At 44.4% G+C, this 22,192-nt stretch overlaps 1 protein-coding gene across 1 annotated transcript in view; it reads left to right on the top strand.

The window, feature by feature from the left end:
- LOC311235499 (liprin-alpha-3-like) overlaps nt 1–22,192 on the top strand; it is a 62,859-nt gene that overhangs the window by 34,691 nt on the left and 5,976 nt on the right. The window contains exons 13-25 of the mRNA XM_084322967.1: nt 753–832; nt 2,030–2,216; nt 2,859–3,040; nt 4,496–4,739; nt 5,466–5,605; nt 5,975–6,123; nt 9,486–9,579; nt 11,295–11,376; nt 13,441–13,641; nt 15,017–15,079; nt 16,005–16,031; nt 16,884–17,059; nt 21,196–21,293. Of these exons, the coding sequence (XP_084179093.1) occupies nt 753–832; nt 2,030–2,216; nt 2,859–3,040; nt 4,496–4,739; nt 5,466–5,605; nt 5,975–6,123; nt 9,486–9,579; nt 11,295–11,376; nt 13,441–13,641; nt 15,017–15,079; nt 16,005–16,031; nt 16,884–17,059; nt 21,196–21,293 (1,723 nt within the window). The remainder of the gene's footprint in view (nt 1–752; nt 833–2,029; nt 2,217–2,858; nt 3,041–4,495; nt 4,740–5,465; nt 5,606–5,974; nt 6,124–9,485; nt 9,580–11,294; nt 11,377–13,440; nt 13,642–15,016; nt 15,080–16,004; nt 16,032–16,883; nt 17,060–21,195; nt 21,294–22,192) is intronic.

Genomic DNA, 22,192 nt, shown 5'->3' with positions numbered 1-22,192 from the left:
CATTGTTTATGTTTGCGTACGGGCCACGGAATGTGGTTGGTGTTCAGTTCAAGGAAACTATAAAAGAAGGAAGGGTCATCACGTCACTGTGTAGCGTGTGAACTCACACATTGGTGCCAAGTCTGGAAGCGTTCAGTTCGGACGACGTTCAGTTGAATGGGATCAGCCGTCTCCTCGTTTATGACCCTTCATTAAAATGTAATTCAAACAGGTTATTACCTCGGGTGTCAGAATCATCAGCGACCATTGCATAGTTAACTAGCTAACATTTGACATATTGGTTGATGTATATTTCCTCAGATAGCTGGTAGCTATATTTTTTGTTTTAACCCTTTCACTGCCACACTACCAAACGGTTAACCCTTTCACCGCGACAACACACAGAAGGTTAACCCTTTCACTGCCACACAACAGCCGGTTAACCCTTTCACTGCCACACGGCAGAAGGTTAACCCTTTACTATCACACAACCGACGGCGGTGATAGTAAAGGGTGGCTAGTGAACGGGTTAATACGGGCTTCAGTAGAACTGGCACCAACGTCTGGCACCAAGCAAAGCATAGAACCTTCGTATTCTGAACGTGACGACCCTTCCTGCTTTTATAGTTTCCTTGGCTCATTTGGCTCAGTTGTAAAAATCTCTGCACTTTCATAACATATCGCAATGACGGAGGTTTCTGTATTCCTTCTCTGCATTGATTGTAAAATTCTATCCCATCCCCCCCCACACACACACCTCTCGCCACCCCTAGGACCAGCTCATCGCCGAGCTGGAGAGGATTCAATTGGAGCTGGATCAGCTGAGAGGCAGGCCTGGTTCTTCCTATTCCAGGTTAGTCACAATTCTCGAAGACACTCTGATGTCACGAGACCGCCACCATCTTGGTATAGGGGGACCATACGGATTTCTACCATCAAATCCATGCATTGAGCTCCGTTTTTATTACATGTTTTATCACATTCTTGTTCATTTCATAACATTTTCATACGATTTGTTTTGAAAATATTGAGGCCAACATGGCATTTCACTATTTCGAAAGCCTTTCTGGTGATTCTAAGGCGAGATATGAGTCAAAGAAACTCCCCCTGATTACCACGACCACAACATCAGAGCGAGTTAGCCGAACGTTAGCCACCAGCCACTTTTTCCTCTGTGATGGTATAAAACTTCCGATTTGGATTTCTGTTTTTGTCATTAGTATAACGCGTAACACAGCAGCTCTTTGGCATTGTGAAGGACTGAAGAAAAGTCTGCTTGGTTGTCTTTAATTTGCCGCTTTAACTATCCGTTGCTCCACTAAATAGTGTACACAATGTACCAGGCGGGGCCGTTTCCCCCCACGCTGCAGTTGCGTAGCAATAACAGACAGGAAGTTGACTTCGAGAATGGACTTTCGAGGGTATTTATTTATATATCCTGCATTCTAGGAATGACTAAATAAACATGATTTCCCTTTCCCAAGGGAGATGTAACTCACAGCACCCCCCCCCCCCTCTCTCTTGTTATCTCCCACGCTAGCCTCAGTTTGCTCCCGCCTCAAACTACAGACTGTTCTTAAGTTCTTTTGTTTGTACACTGACTGAGGAATTAGTCTAGAGAGCATTTCGTTTTGGCTGGAAAGCCTTGCCGATGTAAAATATATATATATATATGCAAATGTATCTTCGTTCATATGCGTACATTGCATTGTTTATCTTTTTAAATACAACCTGTATGTCCAGTTTTCCTTTTGAGCTAATGTCGTAGTAGTGTTTGTTTTAGTTCTTTCTGACACAATATCAGAATCAGAATCAGAATCAGAAAGGTCTTGCACATACAAGGAATTTGACAGAGGGCTTTACAATTGTGCAAGATTGTAGTAGAAAATATACACTCAATTAGAATAAAAATACAGTGCAGTATTGTGCAAAGAAATATGAACAGTGTCATGTGCAGATGCTCACAATTGGGGGCTTTGTAATTTTGTGTGAAGTGTGTGACATAACGAGTGTGACATAACAAACGATACTTCTCACCAACCTTCCGTAGGACGGGCAGCGTGAGCTCACTTCCTTCAACCCTTTTTCGAAGATCTCTTCCAGGGAGCGCCTCGGAGCTGCGGTACCCCCAGGGCGGCGGCTCGCTCCCCTCCGGCTACGGCAACGCCTCTGCCGGTGTGGTGGTCCGGCGGGCGCACCGCGGCCGGTGGGGGCCCACTAGGGACGACGGCAACAAGGTGCCGATTTCATCCTGTGTTGTGATGGCGACGATGATGATGATGATGATGATGATGATGATGATGATGATGATGATGATGATGATGATGATGTTGATGATGATGTTGAAAGGCTACTTTGTGGCAATTGCAAGGAGCGGGTACACTTGGTAACGTTAGCATCAGAACTAATGTAACTAAGGGATCTTACACAGAAACAAGAATAATATATATATATATATATATATATATATATATATATATATATATATATATATATATATATATATATATATATATATATATATATATATATATATATATATATATATATATATATATGGTATATACAGCGTTATTGTACATGCTATCATACAGTTATATGGGTTATGTGCAGGTGTATAAGAAGGTATATAGGAGGATTATATGCAGGTATATTCATACAGATATGGATATATATATATATATATATATATATATATATATATATATATATATATATATATATGCGGTAAATATAAATATATAATGTACAGTATATATGCTGTATATACAGCATTACTTTATTGTATGTCATACAGAGTATAATATAATCTTTCCTTCTTTCTACTTCCCTCCCTCCCTCCCTCCCCTCCCTCCCTCCCTGTCTGTCTGTCTGTCCAGTATGGCGAGTGGGACAGTGGCACCATGGGGTACGACGGGGGGGATGGAGGCTGCTCCGATGACGATGAGGACAGGGAGACCCTCTTCGGCTCCGAGCTGCTCTCTCCCAGTGGACAGACGGACGTGCAGACTCTGGCCATCATGCTGCAGGAGCAGCTGGAGGCCATTAACAAGGAGATCAAGTGAGTGTGGGGGGGAGGGGGGGGGGGGGGGGGGGGAGACGCAAGAGGCAGCTTTCTTTCGGTGGACCCCGGCACGGTTGTCATACTGCGTGTTTCAAAGAGCTCGGGTCCCACAACGAGAAAATAAATCTCACTAGGGCCCCCTGACACCATGCGTCAGACTACTGTATACATGGCATTCAGTACCGTCAGGAGTGCAGTGGTGACGGTGTGGTTTCATATCCTCTCATCTCTTCTTCTTTCATCCTCTCCCTCCTATCCTCCTCTACTCTTCTCCATTCATCCCAACTCTCCTGAATCCTATTCTCATCTCTCCTCTCATCTTCTCCCCCCACTCTCTCTCACCTTCTCATCCTCTCTCACCTTCTCATCCTCTCCTCCCACTCTCTCTCACATTCTCTCCTCTCATCCTCTCTCTCACCTTCTCATCCTCTCCTCCCACTCTCTCTCTCACATTCTCTCCTCTCATCCTCTCTCTCACCTTCTCATCCTCTCCTCCCACTCTCTCTCTCACCTTCTCATCCTCTCCTTCCACCCTCTCTCACCTTCTCTCCTCATCCTCTCCTCCCTCTCTCCCCCACCGCCGCTCCTCTCATCCTCCCACTCTTCCCCACCTCTTCTCTCCTCTCACTTCCGCTCCTCTCTTCTCACCTCCTCTCCTCCCCACCTCCTCTACACTGACCCCCCACCTCCTCCTCCCACCTCTGCTCCTCTCTTCCCACCTCCTCTCCACTCACCCCCCCCACCTCCTCTCCTCCCACGTCTGCTACTCTCTTCCCACCTCCTCTCCACTCACCCCCCCCCCACCTCCTCTCCTCCCACCTCTGCTACTCTCTTCCCACCTCCTCTCCACTCACCCCCCCCCCACCTCCTCTCTTCCCACCTCCTCTCCACTCACCCCCCCACCTCCTCCTCCCACCTCTGCTCCTCTCTTCCCACCTCCTCTCCACTCACCCCCCCCCACCTCCTCTCCTCCCACCTCTGCTCCTCTCTTCCCACCTCCTCTCCACTCACCCCCCCCCACCTCCTCTCCTCCCACCTCTGCTCCTCTCTTCCCACCTCCTCTCCACTCACCCCCCCCCCACCTCCTCTCCTCCCACCTCTGCTCCTCTCTTCCCACCTCCTCTCCACTCACCCCCCCCACCTCCTCTCCTCCCACCTCTGCTCCTCTCTTCCCACCTCCTCTCCACTCACCCCCCCCCACCTCCTCTCCACTGACTCCCACCTCCTCTCCTCCCACCTCTGCTCCTCTTCCCACCTCCTCTCCACTGACTCCCACCTCCTCTCCTCCCACCTCTGCTCCTCTCTTCCCACCTCCTCTCCACTCACCCCCCCCCCCCACCTCCTCTCCACTGACCCCCACCTCCTCTCCTCCCACCTCTGCTCCTCTCCTCCCATCTCCTCTCCACTCACCCCTCCCCCCACCTCCGCTCACCCTCTCTCCCTGCTCTCCAGGCTCATCCAGGAGGAGAAGGAGAGCACGGAGCTGCGGGCGGAGGAGATACAGAGCCGTGTCAGCAGTGTGGCGCTGGACGCCTCGCCCCTGCCCCCCTCCTCGCTCAGTGGTCGGGACAGCGTGGGTAGGGGCTACATGACGCCCTCCCTCACCTCCTCCACCCTGGCTTCCCCGTCGCCTCCCAGCTCAGGTCACTCCACGCCCCGCCTGCCACACTCCCCCGCCAGGGAGACGGACAGACAGGTACTGTTGTTGTCAGGGGCTTTCAGTGGAGCATCTTTTGGTTTTAAATTTTTTTTTTTTTTGTATAAAGTGAAATTAAAAGCAGAAGTAGCGAAGTGAAAATCAGAAGAAGGGAAGTGAAAACAAGAAGTAGGGAAGTGAAAAGCAGAAAGAGGGAAGTGAAAAGCAGAGGTAGGGAAGTGAAAAGCAGAGGTAGGGAAGTGAAAAGAAGAGGTAGCGAAGTGAAAAGCAGAGGTGGGGAAGTGAAAAGAAGAGGTAGCGAAGTGAAAAGCAGAGGTAGGGAAGTGAAAAGAAGAGGTAGCGAAGTGAAAAGCAGAGGTGGGGAAGTGAAAAGAAGAGGTAGCGAAGTGAAAAGCAGAGGTGGGGAAGTGAAAAGCAGAGGTGGGGAAGTGAAAAGCACAGGTGGGGACACGAAAAGCAGAAACCCCTCCGCACCCCCCCCCCCCTGGCAAATCGCACTCATTGATTTGAATTAGAAAAGTGCTAAAATTGGCTGTTTTCTGGGTGAAGAAAATATCAAGGCATCCCTCCAAGGGCCATTCCAGGGATTCTCCGGGGCGTCCCTGTGTGTTTGCTTGGTGTGCGATATGCACGGATAACGTGTAACACTGAAAAGGGGCTTCAACTTACTTTTACAAAAGCCGCCACCTGCACAGCCATATTATTACACTGTATATTATTATACTGAGCTGATCTCACTGACTCTATTGTTTCTCCTCAAAGCAGAATAGCAAAGATGGCGAAGAGTGCAGAGCACTAGCCCTGATCGACTCCACTCCTCCCCCTGTCCCTCGTGCCCTACGATTGGACAGAATGACCCACACGCACCCGGGGGCGGGACTCGACGACCACCGTGAATTCCGCAGGTACTGTACACACAGTACAATATCTGATAGATGATTTGATTGGCTCCAACAAATCATCACTGACAAACGCCATCGTGTGCGCACAGGGATTGGCTACAATTTGAGTGGTTTGTTTGTTCTACCAATTGAAAGGATCGTCTGGGACTTTGGCTTTTTGCGCGGGAAGTGGCCCCCGAAAACGGAAGGGCCGAAACTGTGTTCTGAATAGCATTGTGGGCGGAGCTCCCGTTTGATTACATACAGAACATTTGACCTCCCCAAATGAAGTAAAAAAAAAAAAAATTAAAAAGAGCCTTTCAAAAAAGACATTGAAGATGTCGAGTCTCCCACCGCTGTTTGTCTTTTTATTCTTTGTCTCGTGCGTTTCAGTCTCTCTGCCGACGGCGCCATCACTGCTAGCCAGGATTCCCTCCACAAGGCGAGCAAGAAGAAGAGCATCAAGTCCTCCATCGGCCGCCTCTTTGGCAAGAAGGAGAAGGGGAGGATCGGAGGTCCGGGTCGCGAATCCGCCTCACTGGGTCAGCAGGCAGACAGTGAACGTTGTCCGTTCTTGTTGCGCTTGTGTGCTATAGTTATCAGTGGCGGAAAAGTAACTATGTGTTTTTACTCAAGTACTGCAATTGCAGTTGCAATTGCAAGCTACTTGTACTTTACGTGAGTATTTTCATTTTAGGGAACTTTACAGTTTTACTCCACAACATTTCCAAAGAAATATTGTACTTTTTACTCCACTACATTTATAATAATAATAATAATAATAATACATTTATTTTATATAGCGCCTCAAAGCACTTTACAGACATTGCATTGCATTACATGGACAAACACAGTACATGGACATTCACAATGACAACATGGTGGGGGTACTACAGAGAAAGGGAGACGAAACAGAGAAAATGTTTTAATAAATAATGATAATAAAAATAATATATAGGTGTGTACAGATGTAATCATGTAAGTGATGCAGGGGTTGGAGGGTCAGGAGTGAGGGTATGCAAGGTTGAACAGGTGGGTTTTGAGGTGGGACTTAAATGTTCCTACGGATGGGGCTTCTTTGATGTGTGATGGGAGTTGATTCCAGAGTCGGGGAGCAGAGGAGGAGAATGATTTGTTTTCTGTGGACTTAAGGCGGTAGTGTGGTGTGCTCAGAAGGGCTGAATTGGATGAGTGGAGTAAGCGGGAGGGAGTGTAGTAGTGTTGAAGGAGGTTGTAGATGTAAGCAGGTGCTAGGGAGTGGAGGGCTTTGTAAGTGAGGAGACAGATCTTAAAGTCAAGCCTATACTTAACAGGGAGCCAGTGAAGTGAGGAGAGGACAGGTGTGATGTGGGTGAACTTCGGGCAGCGGGTGATGATGCGGGCTGAAGTGTTCTGAACTTGTTGAAGTTTATGGAGGGATTTAGATGTTGAGCCAATGAGCAATGCATTACAGTAATCTAGACGGGAGAAAATGAGGGCATGAAACATGAACCAGCTTTTCAGTGTCGGAGGTGGATAGTAGTGGTCTAATGCGACATGTTCCTGAGGTGAAAGTAACATGTCTTGGTGATGTTATTGATGTGTGGTTCGAATGATAGTTTGGGGTCAAATAGAACACCCAAGTTGTTCACTGTGGGGGAGGGGAGGATAGAGTGGTTGTTGGTGGATATGGAGCAATCAGGGTTTTTACGGAGAAGGCGAGGTGGGCCTATTAGAAGGATTTCAGTTTTAGTACTGTTGAGTTGGAGAAGGTTGTGATTCATCCAGATTTTTATTAGAGAGGCAGGAGGAGAGGGCAGTAGTAGCAGCAGTGGTGTCAAGAGTGGTTATCTGAACCCTTCGGTTACTAGTTACTTTGAGGAAAAGGATTTTGCATAGAAAACATATGGCAAAAATGTATGATTATAGACTTTCAAATTTTGAAGAGGATGTAATCAGAGCGACATAACTGTACCACATACCACTTTAACCTCACCTTTAATCTGAGCAGCATAACTGGACCACTTTTTTTTATAATATCTTTTTATTGGTAACAGCAAATTACAACAAGTTGCGACATGAGGGTCAACATTATAAAATGTGTTCACAAACTGCAACAAGTTGTCCATGAATGTCACTTATTTTTCCCCTTTGCTATCAGTTATAAAGTTGACGTGTTATCTATTTGTTTAAAATAAAGCATCCACCCACCCGCCCCAACAAGTAACAATAGTAAATCATAATGATAATAAAATAAAACAAGATAAATAGTACATTCTATTCTACTAGTATGGACCATATGCCACTTTAACATAACCTTTAGAGTGGATCAAGGATTGAATGGTCCAAAGCACTGGAATACACAAACGTCATGTAGAATGCATACTTTTATTTTTAGATACTTAACCCCTTAAGTCTGAGCGGTCTGGTACTGGTATGAGATTGATATCACGCCATAAATAGATGAATACAGAACATATTAATTAATGTTGCATTTCTTTTTCAAATGTAGCCAAGAGTAAAGACCCTAACCCTGTCAAAACAGGAGTCAAAGTGTATATTTTCAATACTACGTTTGTTTAGCAATGATTTTAAGTGTTATTAGTGAAATTATGAGTTGATCAATATTTCGGTGCATCCCGACGGACACCTGATGAATTAGACGGAAATAAAGGAAGCTGGCATACGTGTGTGTAGTCTTTTGAAAGAAGAGATCAACGCTTTCGATGGGCTTTCGAATTTCATAAAACTACCCTTCCCAGCTCATGCCAGCCCCTGTCAATCATCTGACTTCCAGCATGAAGCTTTTTTTTTAAACGTTATTTTCGGGATCATATCTCACGGGTCGAACAAACCTGAACGTTATTGCCATAAAATAGAACGTTTCTGTGAACGTCTAGCAAGAAAACACATTGCAATCTGATGAATAATGGCGGAGATATTTACATTATAAAAAAGTAACTGTACTTACAGTAGATTTCATTCATGGTTTTTGCTGCCCTGTCAGGGGCGCCTGGTGGTACTAAATCCAGATTGAACTCTGCCATTGGAAAGGGGAGATTTGGCCTGATCCATATATGTGTGACTTGGCCATAATATGGTCATTTATAGGCCTGATATTCTATATTCTATATTCATATTTCAAATGTGTCCGGATGGCAAAAGTCAGTACTGTATCTACAAGACCCCCTGTAAATCATCTGCCCTTTATTAATTTGCTTAGATGTTTTGTACACGTGATCTCCAGGAGGTGCTGAATGAGCTCAGTGGCAATTTTTTCATGTCTGGTCAATGTTAGCATGGTGTTATTCACCGTCAAAGAATCTTTTTTTTTATATATATTCTCCTTTGGTTCATTACAATTTACTCAAGCCTAGTAACAGACACAATATTTCTGACACTGTGAATACATTCCCTGAGATCCATAGATGTCCCTAGATACCAAGAACATGCAAACGGACCCTGTAGAAGTGGAGCAATCTTCCATTTACTTAAATATGTATTTTTAGGCGAATTCTCAGAAAATATGGCTAGGGCTTAAGAGGTTATGTACACTCAATAGCAAATTACTCCTCTACTTTTACTTAAGTAGAATCTGAATGGGGGACTTTTTCTTTTACCAGAGTACTCATTTATGCGGGTATATCTACTTTTACTTAAGTAAAGGAACCGTGTACCTCTTCCACCACTGATAGTTATCCAGTTAGGAGCCATTTGCAATGTGCTGCACTTGCAGGAAGCATCAGCACGCTCCAAGCACCATGTCAGCACTTTCACAGTCAGTCACCATGCCCCCCCCCCCCCCCCCCTCAATTCCTCAAGAAGATGAATGTGCCCCGCTTATTCACTTCTGTAACTCAGCAGTCAGACTTAGGGGATGTATCTCAACGCCTACGTTGACCTTTTCATCTCTCTCTCTCTCCAGCCTCCACTCCCTCTGACGACCTGGGCTCAGCGGACCCCCTGGGTCTGAAAATGGGGACCGGAACGGTGGAAAAGGACCGTCGCAGCAAGAAGAAGTGAGTGACTTGGTCGCCTTGCGCTTAATCCTGTGTGGTTTGTGCCTCATTCCGCGGCTTAGTGAGTAGATGACAGCTGTGTTTGATACGGCTGTTGTATCGGAGTAAGGTAGGGAATAAGGGAACACTATGAGTTATAACATTTTGAGAGACGCGTAGACACGTTTAACGTGAAACTCAGTGTAATATAAGCCTTTATTTTCACGTATTAGTATTTTCAGATGGGCCATTAAGTTAGCAATTAGAATTAGAATCTATTAGAATCTTTATTTCTTTTTATTGTTTTATCTTTCATAGACTGGATGTTTTTATATAAATTATCTGCTAATGTTTATGCCAATTATATGCTCATTTTATGTCTATTTTATGTCTACATCACTGATTTGGGCTGCAATTCTTGTATGAAAGGTGCTATACAAATAAAGTTAATTATTATTATTATTATTATTATTAGTTAACACTTTCTTCGCCAGGCTTATGTACATCATTATACCCCTCTCTGCCAGCTCTATTTGTCTATGGAGAAGTTCCCCTTCTTTGCAGGGCTATAACTTTTTAAATTGTATTGCTAAATTGACATTACTATGGCCCATTCAACGTCAATTATCTATCGTTCAGGACGTAGGAACGTTATACTTTTTCATTCACATATTCATACTAAAATACGGTCAAAAGTATAAATATGTTTTTATCGTTTTCTGCAGCTTTCTCCAGAACGTGATTTATAGCCCTAAATGCAATATATTGATGATCAAATACAGTTTGATAGCGATCTGCGCGAGATAAAACATTTCAAATGGACGTGCTTCTAGAAGTTACTACTTATCATCTGATGTTGACCGGATGGGGGGGGGGGTCGTTTATAATTCCGTGGCCAACGTTAGATGATTCATCTAGTGTGGGTGATATGATCATTAGAGCAGTTTATATCGAACACGGTAAAAAAAAACGCTGAAACTCACCGTAGCTTCCTCGTAGCGTTGGGCGATGAGCAAAAATATTCCTATTATGGGATGTTGAAATATGTGATCCATCTCCAGGTTGTATAATAGTATATACGTCCAAATCATGTTGTTTATCGAGTTATTAGTAACGGATTGCTATCCATTGTGTCTAGCTCGAGTCCCGGGACTATTAGCGAGTGATCGGACCGAATTGGAATGAGCACCAGCTTCCGTTTCCGGTTTCCGGTTTGGGCGATCCGCCGATCGGCCACCAGATGGCGCTCTTGAACCGTTGGAGAGTTGAGAGGGGATCAACAGTAGATCTCAAGTCTCCGGGGGAGAAATATGATTGCGATCACAGATTTTTAAAATATTGATCTCAATGACGTGTTACGGCGTCATTGGCAGAATTAGCATGGCGGGGAATGACGAGTTTAGGCGTCCTTGGCAGAGAAAGTGTTAACAGTAGCTCATTGTTATTAGCTAAGTGTCTAGCTTTAGTACAATTAAAGAGGGTCTATGACCGTAGTACGCATTTGTTAAAAGCATCGGGTGCTAGGTCTTTGTTGGTCTGCAAGGCATGCTGGGTATGCCGGCCCCATGGGGGCTTCTAGTCTCTCCCATGTGAGTAACACCCCCCTCCACAAACACACACACGCACGCACACGCACACACACACACGCACACACACACACAGACACACACACACACACACACACACACAGAGACAGAAAGACACAAAGCTCACTCATTGCCTCATCTCTCCTCCAGGCATGACCTGCTAGAGGAAGCCTGTCGCCAAGGTTTGCCTTTTGCCTCGTGGGACGGCCCAACGGTTGTCACATGGCTTGAGGTACTGTATGTGATATTCAGTTGTATTGATTGTAAAAAGAATAAAAGAGTAATATCTGAGTCGTATCACTGCAACAGAACAGTGATCTATGTTGGTACCTCTATCGCCCCACTACTGGCTTTGTTTACTTCAAAGCCATTAACATTTTAGTTTGAAGAGATTCTCAACGTCTCGGATTGATTTACTGAACTGATGATACAAGGTCAAGAGTGACAGATGAACATGACGTTAAAACATGCTTCAGAGCGGTAAATCATTCCTTTGCGTTATGAACCCTTATTTTGAGTCACAAAGCGATCAGAATTGTTGCAAAAGGATTATTTCCCCTCAAGTTCAAGTTCAAGTTTCAAGTTTCTTTAATAGTTGTCATACAGAAGTACAGAATACTTTTATACAAAATGCTTCTTACTGTTACGCTCCAGAGACTGTGTTAGACAAGATAAGTATGAAATAAAATAGTATAGCATGTAAAATAGAAGTAAAAATAGAGGTCACAGTGTTCAGTATAGACATATGTACAATGTTCGATGCAGAATAGAAGTAACTGAGTTACCATACAATATACAATATACTATGCAATGTACTAATATACAATACTATATAGTGCAGAGCAGAAATGGGATGAGGTACAATTTAGGTACAATTTACAGTAAGGTGTACGAGTTGTAGTGCAAATCCTTTACCAATAAATATAAAGTGTAAAGTGTGTTTAGGTGTTCTAAAGTGTTTAAAGTGGGTGCTGCAGTGAGTTGTTTGTTTAAAGTGAGTGTGTGCGTGTGGATGTGTGTGCTGTGTGCATTTGATGGTTGTTGCATAGTGTTTATTGTTCGTTGAGCAGCCTGATGGCCTGGGGATAGAAGCTTCTTCTGAGTCTTTCTGTGCTCGCCTTAAGACTCCGGTATCGCTTGCCTGACCGCAGCAGTTCAAAGAGGCAGTTGTTCGGGTGGCTGGAGTCCTTGATGATTCTCTTAGCCTTCCCCCTGCACCGCTTGTTGTAAATGTTCTGGAGGGTGGGAAGCCCCCTTCCAATTGTGCGTTCGGCTGAACGTGTCACTCTTTGTAGTCTGCTACGGTCTTGTGCAGTGCTATTCCCAAACCAGGAGGTGATGTTGCCAGTCAGGATGCTCTCGATTGTACATGAGTAAAAGTTCCTAAGGATCTTCTGACTGACTTGGAACTTCCTTAGGCGCCTGAGGAAGTAGAGGCGTTGTCGTGCCTTCTTCACAACACTGTCAATGTGTGTGGTCCATGTCAAGTCCTCGGATATGTGGGCTCCGAGGTACTTGAAACTGTTCACTCTCTCAACCGGTGCCCCGTCGATGCTGAGGGGGCTGTAGTCCTTGACCCCCGACCTCCTGAAGTCCACAATCATCTCTTTTGTTTTGCTGACGTTCAGGGAGAGGCAGTTCTCCTGACACCACTGTGACAGATTCTCTACCTCTTCCAGGTAGGCCCTCTCGTCGTTGGCAGAGATCAGGCCCACCACTACTGTGTCGTCAGCAAATTTGATGATTGTGTTGTTGTTCCGCTGTGCCACGCAGTCATGTGTGTACAGGGAGTAGAGGAGGGGGCTCAGAACACAGCCCTGGGGGGCCCCTATGTTGAGCGTGATGGATGAGGAGGTGCAGTTGCCTGCTCTTACCACCTGGGGTCTGCCCGTCAGGAAGTCCAAGACCCACTGACAGAGGTCATAGTTCAAGCCCAGGTCCCTGAGCTTGGCTATGAGTTTGGAGGGGACTATGGTATTGAATGCTGAGCTGTAGTCAATGAACAGCATTCTCACATAGTTCCCCTGCCTCTTGTCCAGGTGTGATGCTGCTGTGTGCAGCACATGGGCTATGGCATCCTCCGTGGATCTGTTAGGGCGGTATGCAAATTGCAGGGGGTCCAGGTTGATGGGGAGGGAGGAGCAGATGTAGCCCTTCACTAGCTTCTCAAAGCACTTCATGGCTATGGAGGTGAGGGCTACAGGGCGGCCCTCAGCCCTTCAATAATGTAAGTGTGCAGTAAATAGAAATACTATTTGTGACTTTGTGACTTTATTCCAATGCTGTGGTGTAACAGCTGTGGGTAGGGATGCCAGCGTGGTACGTAGCAGCGTGCCGCGCCAACGTGAAGAGCGGCGCCATCATGGCCAACCTGTCGGACACCGAGATCCAGAGGGAGATCGGCATCAGCAACCCGCTGCACCGCCTCAAGCTGCGCCTGGCCATCCAGGAGATGGTGTCTCTGACCAGCCCCTCAGCACCCGCTAGCACCCGCTCTGTAAGAAACACACACACACACACACACACACACACACACACACACACACACACACACACACACACACACACACACACACACACACACACACACACACACACACACACACACACACAGGGACCCCTCAGCACCCGCTCTGTAAGAAACACACACACACACACACACACACACACACACACACACACACACACACACACACACAGAACTCTGCAACACTGACAAAACATTTTAAATGTTGAGCAATTTCCCAAATGAATATTGAAAACTAACAACAATGCACACACAATATGGACACTAACAAACACACACAATATGGACACTAACAAACACACACAATATGGACACTAACAAACACACGCAATATGGACACTAACAAACACACACAATATGGACACTAACAAACACACACAATATGGACACTAACAAACACATGCAATATAGACACTAACAAACACACACAATATGGACACTAACAAACACACACAATATGGACACTAACAAACACACACAATATGGACACTAACAAACACACACAATATGGACACTAACAAACACACACAATATGGACACTAACAAACACATACAATATGGACACTAACAAACACATACAATATGGACACTAACAAACACATACAATATAGACACTAACAAACACACACAATATGGACACACACAATATGGACACTAACAATCACATACAATATGGACACTAACAAACACACACAATATGGACACTAACAAACACATACAATATAGACACTAACAAACACACACAATATGGACACTAACAAACACACACAATATGGACACTAACAAACACACACAATATGGACACTAACAAACACACACAATATGGACACTAACAAACACATACAATATGGACACTAACAAACACACACAATATGGACACTAACAAACACACACAATATGGACACTAACAAACACACACAATATGGACACTAACAAACACACACAATATGGACACTAACAAACACACACAATATGGACACTAACAAACACACACAATATGGACACTAACAAACACACACAATATGGACACTAACAAACACACACAATATGGACACTAACAAACACATACAATATGGACAAAATAAACACATACAATATGGACAAAACAAACACTAACAAACACATACAATATGGACAAAACAAACACATACAATATGGACAAAACAAACACTAACAAACACACACAATATGGAAAAAACAAACACTAACAAACACATACAATATAGACACTAACATGCAGCCATTTACACTAACAAACATATAAAGTAGATAAAAGCCACAGCTTGTGACCCATATTTAACACATAACTAAACTAAACCACTATGTTCTTTGTCTCTCATTCCAGTCGACCAGTAATATCTGGATGACACATGCTGAGATGGAATCCCTTACAGCTGCTACCAAACCAGTAAGTGAGAACAATGTAATAGGAATTAAAAATAATAATAATTAAGATTTTATGCTGGCCTGTTTTATTCAAATGGTTATTAGTCAACCCTATCGTTTGACAACACTGTTAACCCATGTTTTTAATGATGACGAAATAGACATTTATCTTATATATATATATATATATATATATATATATATATATATATATATATACTTTTATTAGTTATACCACTGGCTAGTGTGGTTTGCTACCATAGTGTATTCATACTCGTATATACACCACTGTATATAATAATACTGTACATACATTAGCTTAGTATATTTACTCCCTCATCATATAGACATATCCACATATTCACACACGACACTGTATACTGTTATGCACTTCAGATGACATTAGATTAGATTGTATTGTCATTGCGCAGCACAAGTACAGTACAATGGAATAAAGTTACAACAAGGCTTTACTGCTACTTTGCACTCTGCTTCGCTTCATTTTGTCATACTCTACTTGTACTTTTGCAATGACAACACAACTGAATCCGATCTAATCTAAACGAGTTGATACTTTGTCTCCTCAACACTGAAAGATAAATGTTATGAATGCGTTGACATTGATGGAAGTGTTCTGTTTCTTTTTCTCTCTGATTAGGCGTGTATGGCTACACCCCTCCCCTACTATCCCCTCAAAATCAGTTTTGATGTGGCGTTTTTTCCAACTAATTCTCACTCACTAACAAAACTATTCCTCCTTCTGCCTCTCCCTTCCTCCTCCTCCTCCTCCACCTCCTCCTCCTCCTCCTCCTCCTCCTCCTCCTCTCTGTTCCCATCTGACCCCATTTACGATAAAAACAAACATTCATCCTGGCGATCTGTCCTCCTTCCACCTCTGTCCCCTTCTCTCTCTCTCTCTCTCTCTTCCTCTTTGCATCGTCTGAAAGGAGCAGAAGGAGTTCAGCTGGGACCAGGTGAGTTTGGGACCGCTTTAACCCTTTCTGGTGTACTGTAGTATCTCGCGTGTGATGTTTGCATGTTGAGGACAGAGTGTTCCACTGATGATGTCATAATGGCCACTGGCCAGTGAAAGCACACTCCTACAGGCCGCTGCCTGTACGTACGCCCGTACGTCACAGAGCCAAACAGCTCTGCCCCAAGTGCCGTACCAAAACTGACCTCCAAAGTAGTTTGTTTGTTTGTTGTATTAGGATGTCAAAGGAATGACCGATAGTCTTCCTGGGTCCTCACACACAAATGATATAACAGAAAACAAATGCACAATGTAATTAGTAATACCAAAAAAAATTATTAAACAGAAAGGAAATAAAAAATGTATATTCAACAGTGAAGATACAATTAATTATTGTATTCATTCACATTCCCCCCAAAAAATAACTCATATCTGAAAGGGTAACTGAACTGGTAGTCCTTGGTCATTCATTATTATGGAGGTAGAAAATTATAATAATAAACTTTATTTGTATAGCACCTTTCATACAGGAATTGCAGCCCAAAGTGCTTCACAGCAGTGATGTACTGTAGACCTAAAATAGACATAATGAGCATATAGATTTCTGTCATTAAAATCTATAAAAAATATTATACAGAATTCTGACAACATGAAAAGCGCACTTCTGCCTTTCCACACTTATTTATTATAATAGATTTCTCTGACTTAAAAATATATAAAAGACTCTGACTAAAAGACTAAAAGAAAGAAAGGTTTTCCGACAGACTGATAGACAGAATAAAATAGTGCAATAAAATAGCTCTCAATTCTTGTCAATTCTTAAATCCTTTTTGTCACTTGCCTCCGTCTCCAGATCCTGGCCTATGGGGACATGAACCACGAGTGGGTGGGCAACGAGTGGCTCCCCAGCCTGGGCCTGCCCCAGTACCGCTCCTACTTCATGGAGTCGCTGGTGGATGCCCGCATGCTGGACCACCTCACCAAGAAGGAGCTGAGGGGGCAACTCAAGATGGTGGACAGCTTCCACAGGTCTGAAACCCAAAGACACCGTCGGATGTTTTGTTTTTTCGCACACCAGCTTTAACTTTAATTCACCGCCAATGACGGAAAAAAGTCGGGTTATCTCGCCGGCGGTTGAGCGCCAATCACGCGAAAAGTCAGGTTTTAATCGTTATTTCTTCTATTCGCTATATCCATTTATGATTCATCCATCCAGCCTGATGTTATCATTGGGAATGGCTCTGAGATCGCAAACGGCCAATACCGCCACCTAACACCTGGCGGCCGGTATTGCACATCATCGGAATCCCTCTGGTTTGGGCTGTACATCGATCTAAGAAGTCCGGTCCGGGTTTTACTTCTTGGGCAAGGGGGGCGGTTATACCACACAGTTTGGGGACACTGGATCACCGTTGGTTCATGTGTTTTGGTTGATACACGTTGAAAAGACGACTGTGATCAATATTTGGAATGGCAATCAGGAATTGGATTATTCTTTTTGCAGTACATCAGATGTGAGGTAAGGACTCGATGTTACCAATCTTGGGTTAATCCGATGTTTTTTTTCGTAACGATCACATGATGCATGATGAAACAAAATACCGATAATCTAGCGTTTATTTCAGAACGAGTCATAAATCAAGCGACAAATGGCACGATTTCTAAGGAAATGCATTGAGGCTCCGTTTGCTTGAGTTTATTGGGATTCGACAGGATCACTCTAAAACTATACTCATATTCACCACAGTATCAAACGGAAATGTATGTATGGAAAAATTATCTGTTTTTTGCATGTTGACCGGAAGAAACTCACTGACAATCAACGTGTTTATTAGATCCATAGCTATAATATTTAATATAGTTTTTAGCCCTGCAAACAACATACCCACCCCTATTATTTAAAGCGATGGCCTTCTTACCACAAGGTAAACAGCTACCTCTAGGCGCTCAATGAGTTAATCAGCTAATTTCATTTAATTTCAAACTTTTATTCAAACTCAAAAGGCTAACCGAGGTTTCCCTTGTTTACAGTTACGTCGACGTTGTACATACAGAAATAAGCAAAAACAAAAAGAATATTAAATCACACAGCATATGAAATCATCAAGGCGAGGCAAAAAGCAAGGATGACAAATCAATTAAAACACTTGATTGACAAATTGACACTTATAATAAACAAGCTCAGCTCTAGGGGTAACTACACAACCAGCTGGTCATGGCATATTAATATCTGGGCTATTCTGACTAATGGGCCACATGGGTTGAGCTTACCTTTACATCCAGCGTGTTCTTGTGGAGGAGCCCAAACATCGTTGGTGAGGTGACCCAAGCTGTAACACACTGGGAACCCCCACTGGCTGTAACACACTGGGAACCCCCTCTGGCTGTAATACCCTGGGAACCCCCTCTGGCTGAAACCCCCTCTAGCTGTAACACACTGGGAACCCCCTCTGACTGAAACCCCCTCTAGCTGTAATACCCTGGGAACCCCCTCTGGCTGAAACCCCCTCTAGCTGTAACACACTGGGAACCCCCTCTGGCTGAAACCCCCTCTAGCTGTAACACACTGGGAACCCCCTCTGACTGAAACCCCCTCTAGCTGTAATACCCTGGGAACCCCCTCTGGCTGAAACCCCCTCTAGCTGTAACACACTGGGAACCCCCTCTGGCTGAAACCCCCTCTAGCTGTAACACACTGGGAACCCCCTCTGGCTGAAACCCCCTCTAGCTGTAACACACTGGGAACCCCCTCTGGCTGAAACCCCCTCTAGCTGTAACACACTGGGAACCCCCTCTGGCTGAAACCCCCTCTAGTTGTAACACACTGGGAACCCCCTCTTGACAAAACCACAGTAACTAATTTCTGTGAAGACGTAAAGCTGGCAGAGTCGCCATGTGACGACAAATTGGCGAAATTCTCTCGTAATTCTCTCCGGCCTGCACCAGTTTGGTAATTCCGCGTCTCGAAAACGAAAGCGCTTGCCATCCAGACAAAAACCAGTCGGCGCTGTGCGATATCCATATCCATTTTGGTATAAGATTACACCTGCGCCTACTACACCCTCTCAGGCCGCGTCTTGGTACAAAACTGTATGGTTCTGTGTTGTATTCGTGGCTTTACTAGACTAGGAAAATGCACGCATGAGTGTAGACCTGTCCAAACTGCCTTTTTACGGATGCTACAGGCTACAGTATGTGGACTATTTCACCCCTGTATGAAGTAAATCCTTGGCTTCAACCAATGACTAACTGAAAGCAACCCCCGCCATCGGTTATTCACAACATGCTCCACTGCGAGCTCTGCACTTGGTGTGGCTATAGAATTCATGTGTCGATGCTTGGAAAACAGCAAGGCGGCATGAACCCAACTAGGCAGACTGAATGCATCAGTTAGAGAGAGAGGGAGACGTGAGGAGAGTGACCAAAGACTCGGTAGGAGTCCTGAATAGGAACCGGCGGCCGAAACACTCCACATGGAGAAGCATATGCATAAAAAGAGGATGTTTGCTGAATTGGGTTTTAAATTGTATTTTTCAGCCATTACAGCGAATAGCCTTCGAGTTTCTGTCTTTTTTTTTATTTAATTTTTTTTTTGCCTGGTTTTCTATGCTTTTCCTCCCATCACAATTTTAGTTGTTATGCCAATTCCCCCCCTCCCCTACCTGGTCGTTGTGCGCATGTTCCCCCTACTGGTCGGTACAAGGGAACCCTGAAGTCCACCACATGCTTCCTCCGACACATGCGGAGACAGCCAGCAGCTCTCTTTTCACCTGGCAGCGAGGACTCTCATTGGTGAAGTGTAACGGGTGGGAGGTCACGCTGCCTTCACCACTTCCTGCCTTTCGCTGAGCAGGCGCCCAGACCTGACCTGTAGGCGTCGCTGTCCACAACACCAGATTACCACCCACGACTTCCCTCCCGCTAACCCAGCCAAACGAGTTAGTATGACGATCGGCCCAAGCCGCAGGCACTGCTGACTCTGGGAGTCGAGACCGCAGCCTCTTGCATTGGTGACGAGCGCAATCTCCGCTACGCCACCCGACCGCCAAGTTTCTGTCTTTCTTATGCAGAATGTTGGAATGTTGGCAATAGTGGAAGAAGTACACAGTAGAAATACCCAGATAAATGAGGTAAACTCTGGTAAAAGTAAAAGTCCTCCATTAGAACTCTACTTAAGTAAAAGTATGCATTCTACATGACGTTTGTGTATTCCAGTGCTTGGGAGCATTCAAACCTCGATCCATTGACCTTTAAAGGTCATGTTGAAGTGGTATGTGGTCCAGTTATGCTGCTCTGATTAAAGGTTATTTTAAAGTGGTATGTGGTCGTTATGCTGCTCTGATTAAAGGTTATTTTAAAGTGGTATGTGGTCCAGTTATGCTGCTCTGATTAAAGGTTATTTTAAAGTGGTATGTGGTCCAGTAATGCTGCTCTGATTAAATTATTAAAGGTTATTTTAAAGTGGTATGTGGTCCAGTAATGCTGCTCTGATTACGTTGTCAAGGCACTGACCCCCCCCCCAAAACTGCTCTAGGGGCGCTGCACTGCGGGCGACCCTGTGCTCTGACCTCTCTGATGAAATGCATATATGTGGGGGACTCTGTGTATGTGTAACTAGGAGGGATAGGTGAATTTCAAAGACATATTTCAATTACCTCGTGTACAGTACATTGACAATAAAAGTTATCTTCTATCTTCATCTTCTACCTGTAATTGCACTTGCGCCTCTGGTCACCGATTCCCCAAAATAGGTTAGACACGCCCACGTGCACCAGTGCCCTGAATTTGCGCCTGTGTTCATATCCAATTGCATCTGCCCAATTACCATTAACAGGGCTGGTTGTGAAAATGTGTGAAATCCCTTTGTGTTCATATCCAATTGTTGGCTATTGTGTTTATTCATATTATCAGAGCAGCGTCACCCCCCCCCCCCCCCCCACCCCCAATTCCTCTTCTTTATACTCCTCACATCAGTGTACTTTTCTTTCTTATTTCTTTCTTATTTCTTCTTTCTTTCTTTCTTTCTTTCTTTCTTTCTTTCTTTCTTTCTTTCTTTCTTTCTTTCTTTCTTTCTTTCTTTCTTTCTTTCTTTCTTTCTTTCTTTCTTTCTTTCTTTCTTTCTTTCTTTCTTTCTGTCTTTCTTTCCTTCTCTCTCTCACTGACAGGGTGAGTCTGCATTATGGCATCATGTGTCTGAAGCGTCTGAACTACGACAGGAAGGAGCTGGAGAGGAGGAGGGATGAGAGCCAGCATCAGAACCAAGGTGAGAGAAGTCCTTCTAGCAATCCACCTGCTAAGATAGAACAGCAAAATCACTGTTTTTCCCCCTACATTCAGTCAGCAGCCATGGCTCCCCACTGCTAGGAATGAGTCACCACCTGGATGAATACAACAACAACAAACAACAACAACAACAACAACAACAACAACAACAACAACAACAACAACAACAACAACATAATCATGAATATAGGGCTTAGAATTTGATTATATCATAATCATAAGGATACTATTTTGGATGTGCAATTGGTTCTTAAAATGGAATGGACCTCACTTCCTCACCTGAATTCCAGTCGCACTGAATCACTGTCACTTCTGTCTTTAACTCATTCAGCGCCAGTCACGATGATAGTCGGGTTAACTCGCCATCGCTTGAGCGCCAATCACGAGTATAGTCGGGTTTTAATCGTTATTTCTTTTATTAGCAATATCCATTCATTTTCATCCATCCAGCCTGATGTTATCGTTCGGAATGGGTTTGAGCTCGCAAAAGGGCAAATACCGCCACCTACGCCTTCCAGCTGGTATTGCACTCCACTGGGAATGGTGTAGTTTATTTTCTGGGACGATCCGAGCCATGCGGGCAGGGTTTAAATACTCAGGCGAGGTAGGCCTCAACAACGATGGCATGGAACAGTAACCCCGCCCGCCCGTATCATATGTAACGGTCGGTAATGTGGGACGGACCTCCACAAGCAGTGTTTGGAATGGCGATCAGATAATTGGATTATTTCTTTTGCATTACATCAGATACAAGGTAAGAACACTATATATAAATTTGATCGTTGATCTGATATGTATTTCTACCCCGATTGACGCTTTCTCTGTGTGTGTGCCGTTGAGTGCAGGAGGCGACTGGGGGAGTCTCGCGCTACGAGGCTC

This window comes from Notolepis coatsorum (genome assembly GCF_963971535.1).
Source record: "Notolepis coatsorum genome assembly, chromosome: 10".
Taxonomy (NCBI): Eukaryota; Metazoa; Chordata; class Actinopteri; order Aulopiformes; family Paralepididae; genus Notolepis; species Notolepis coatsorum.
This window is presented reverse-complemented; position numbering and strand designations above follow the sequence as displayed.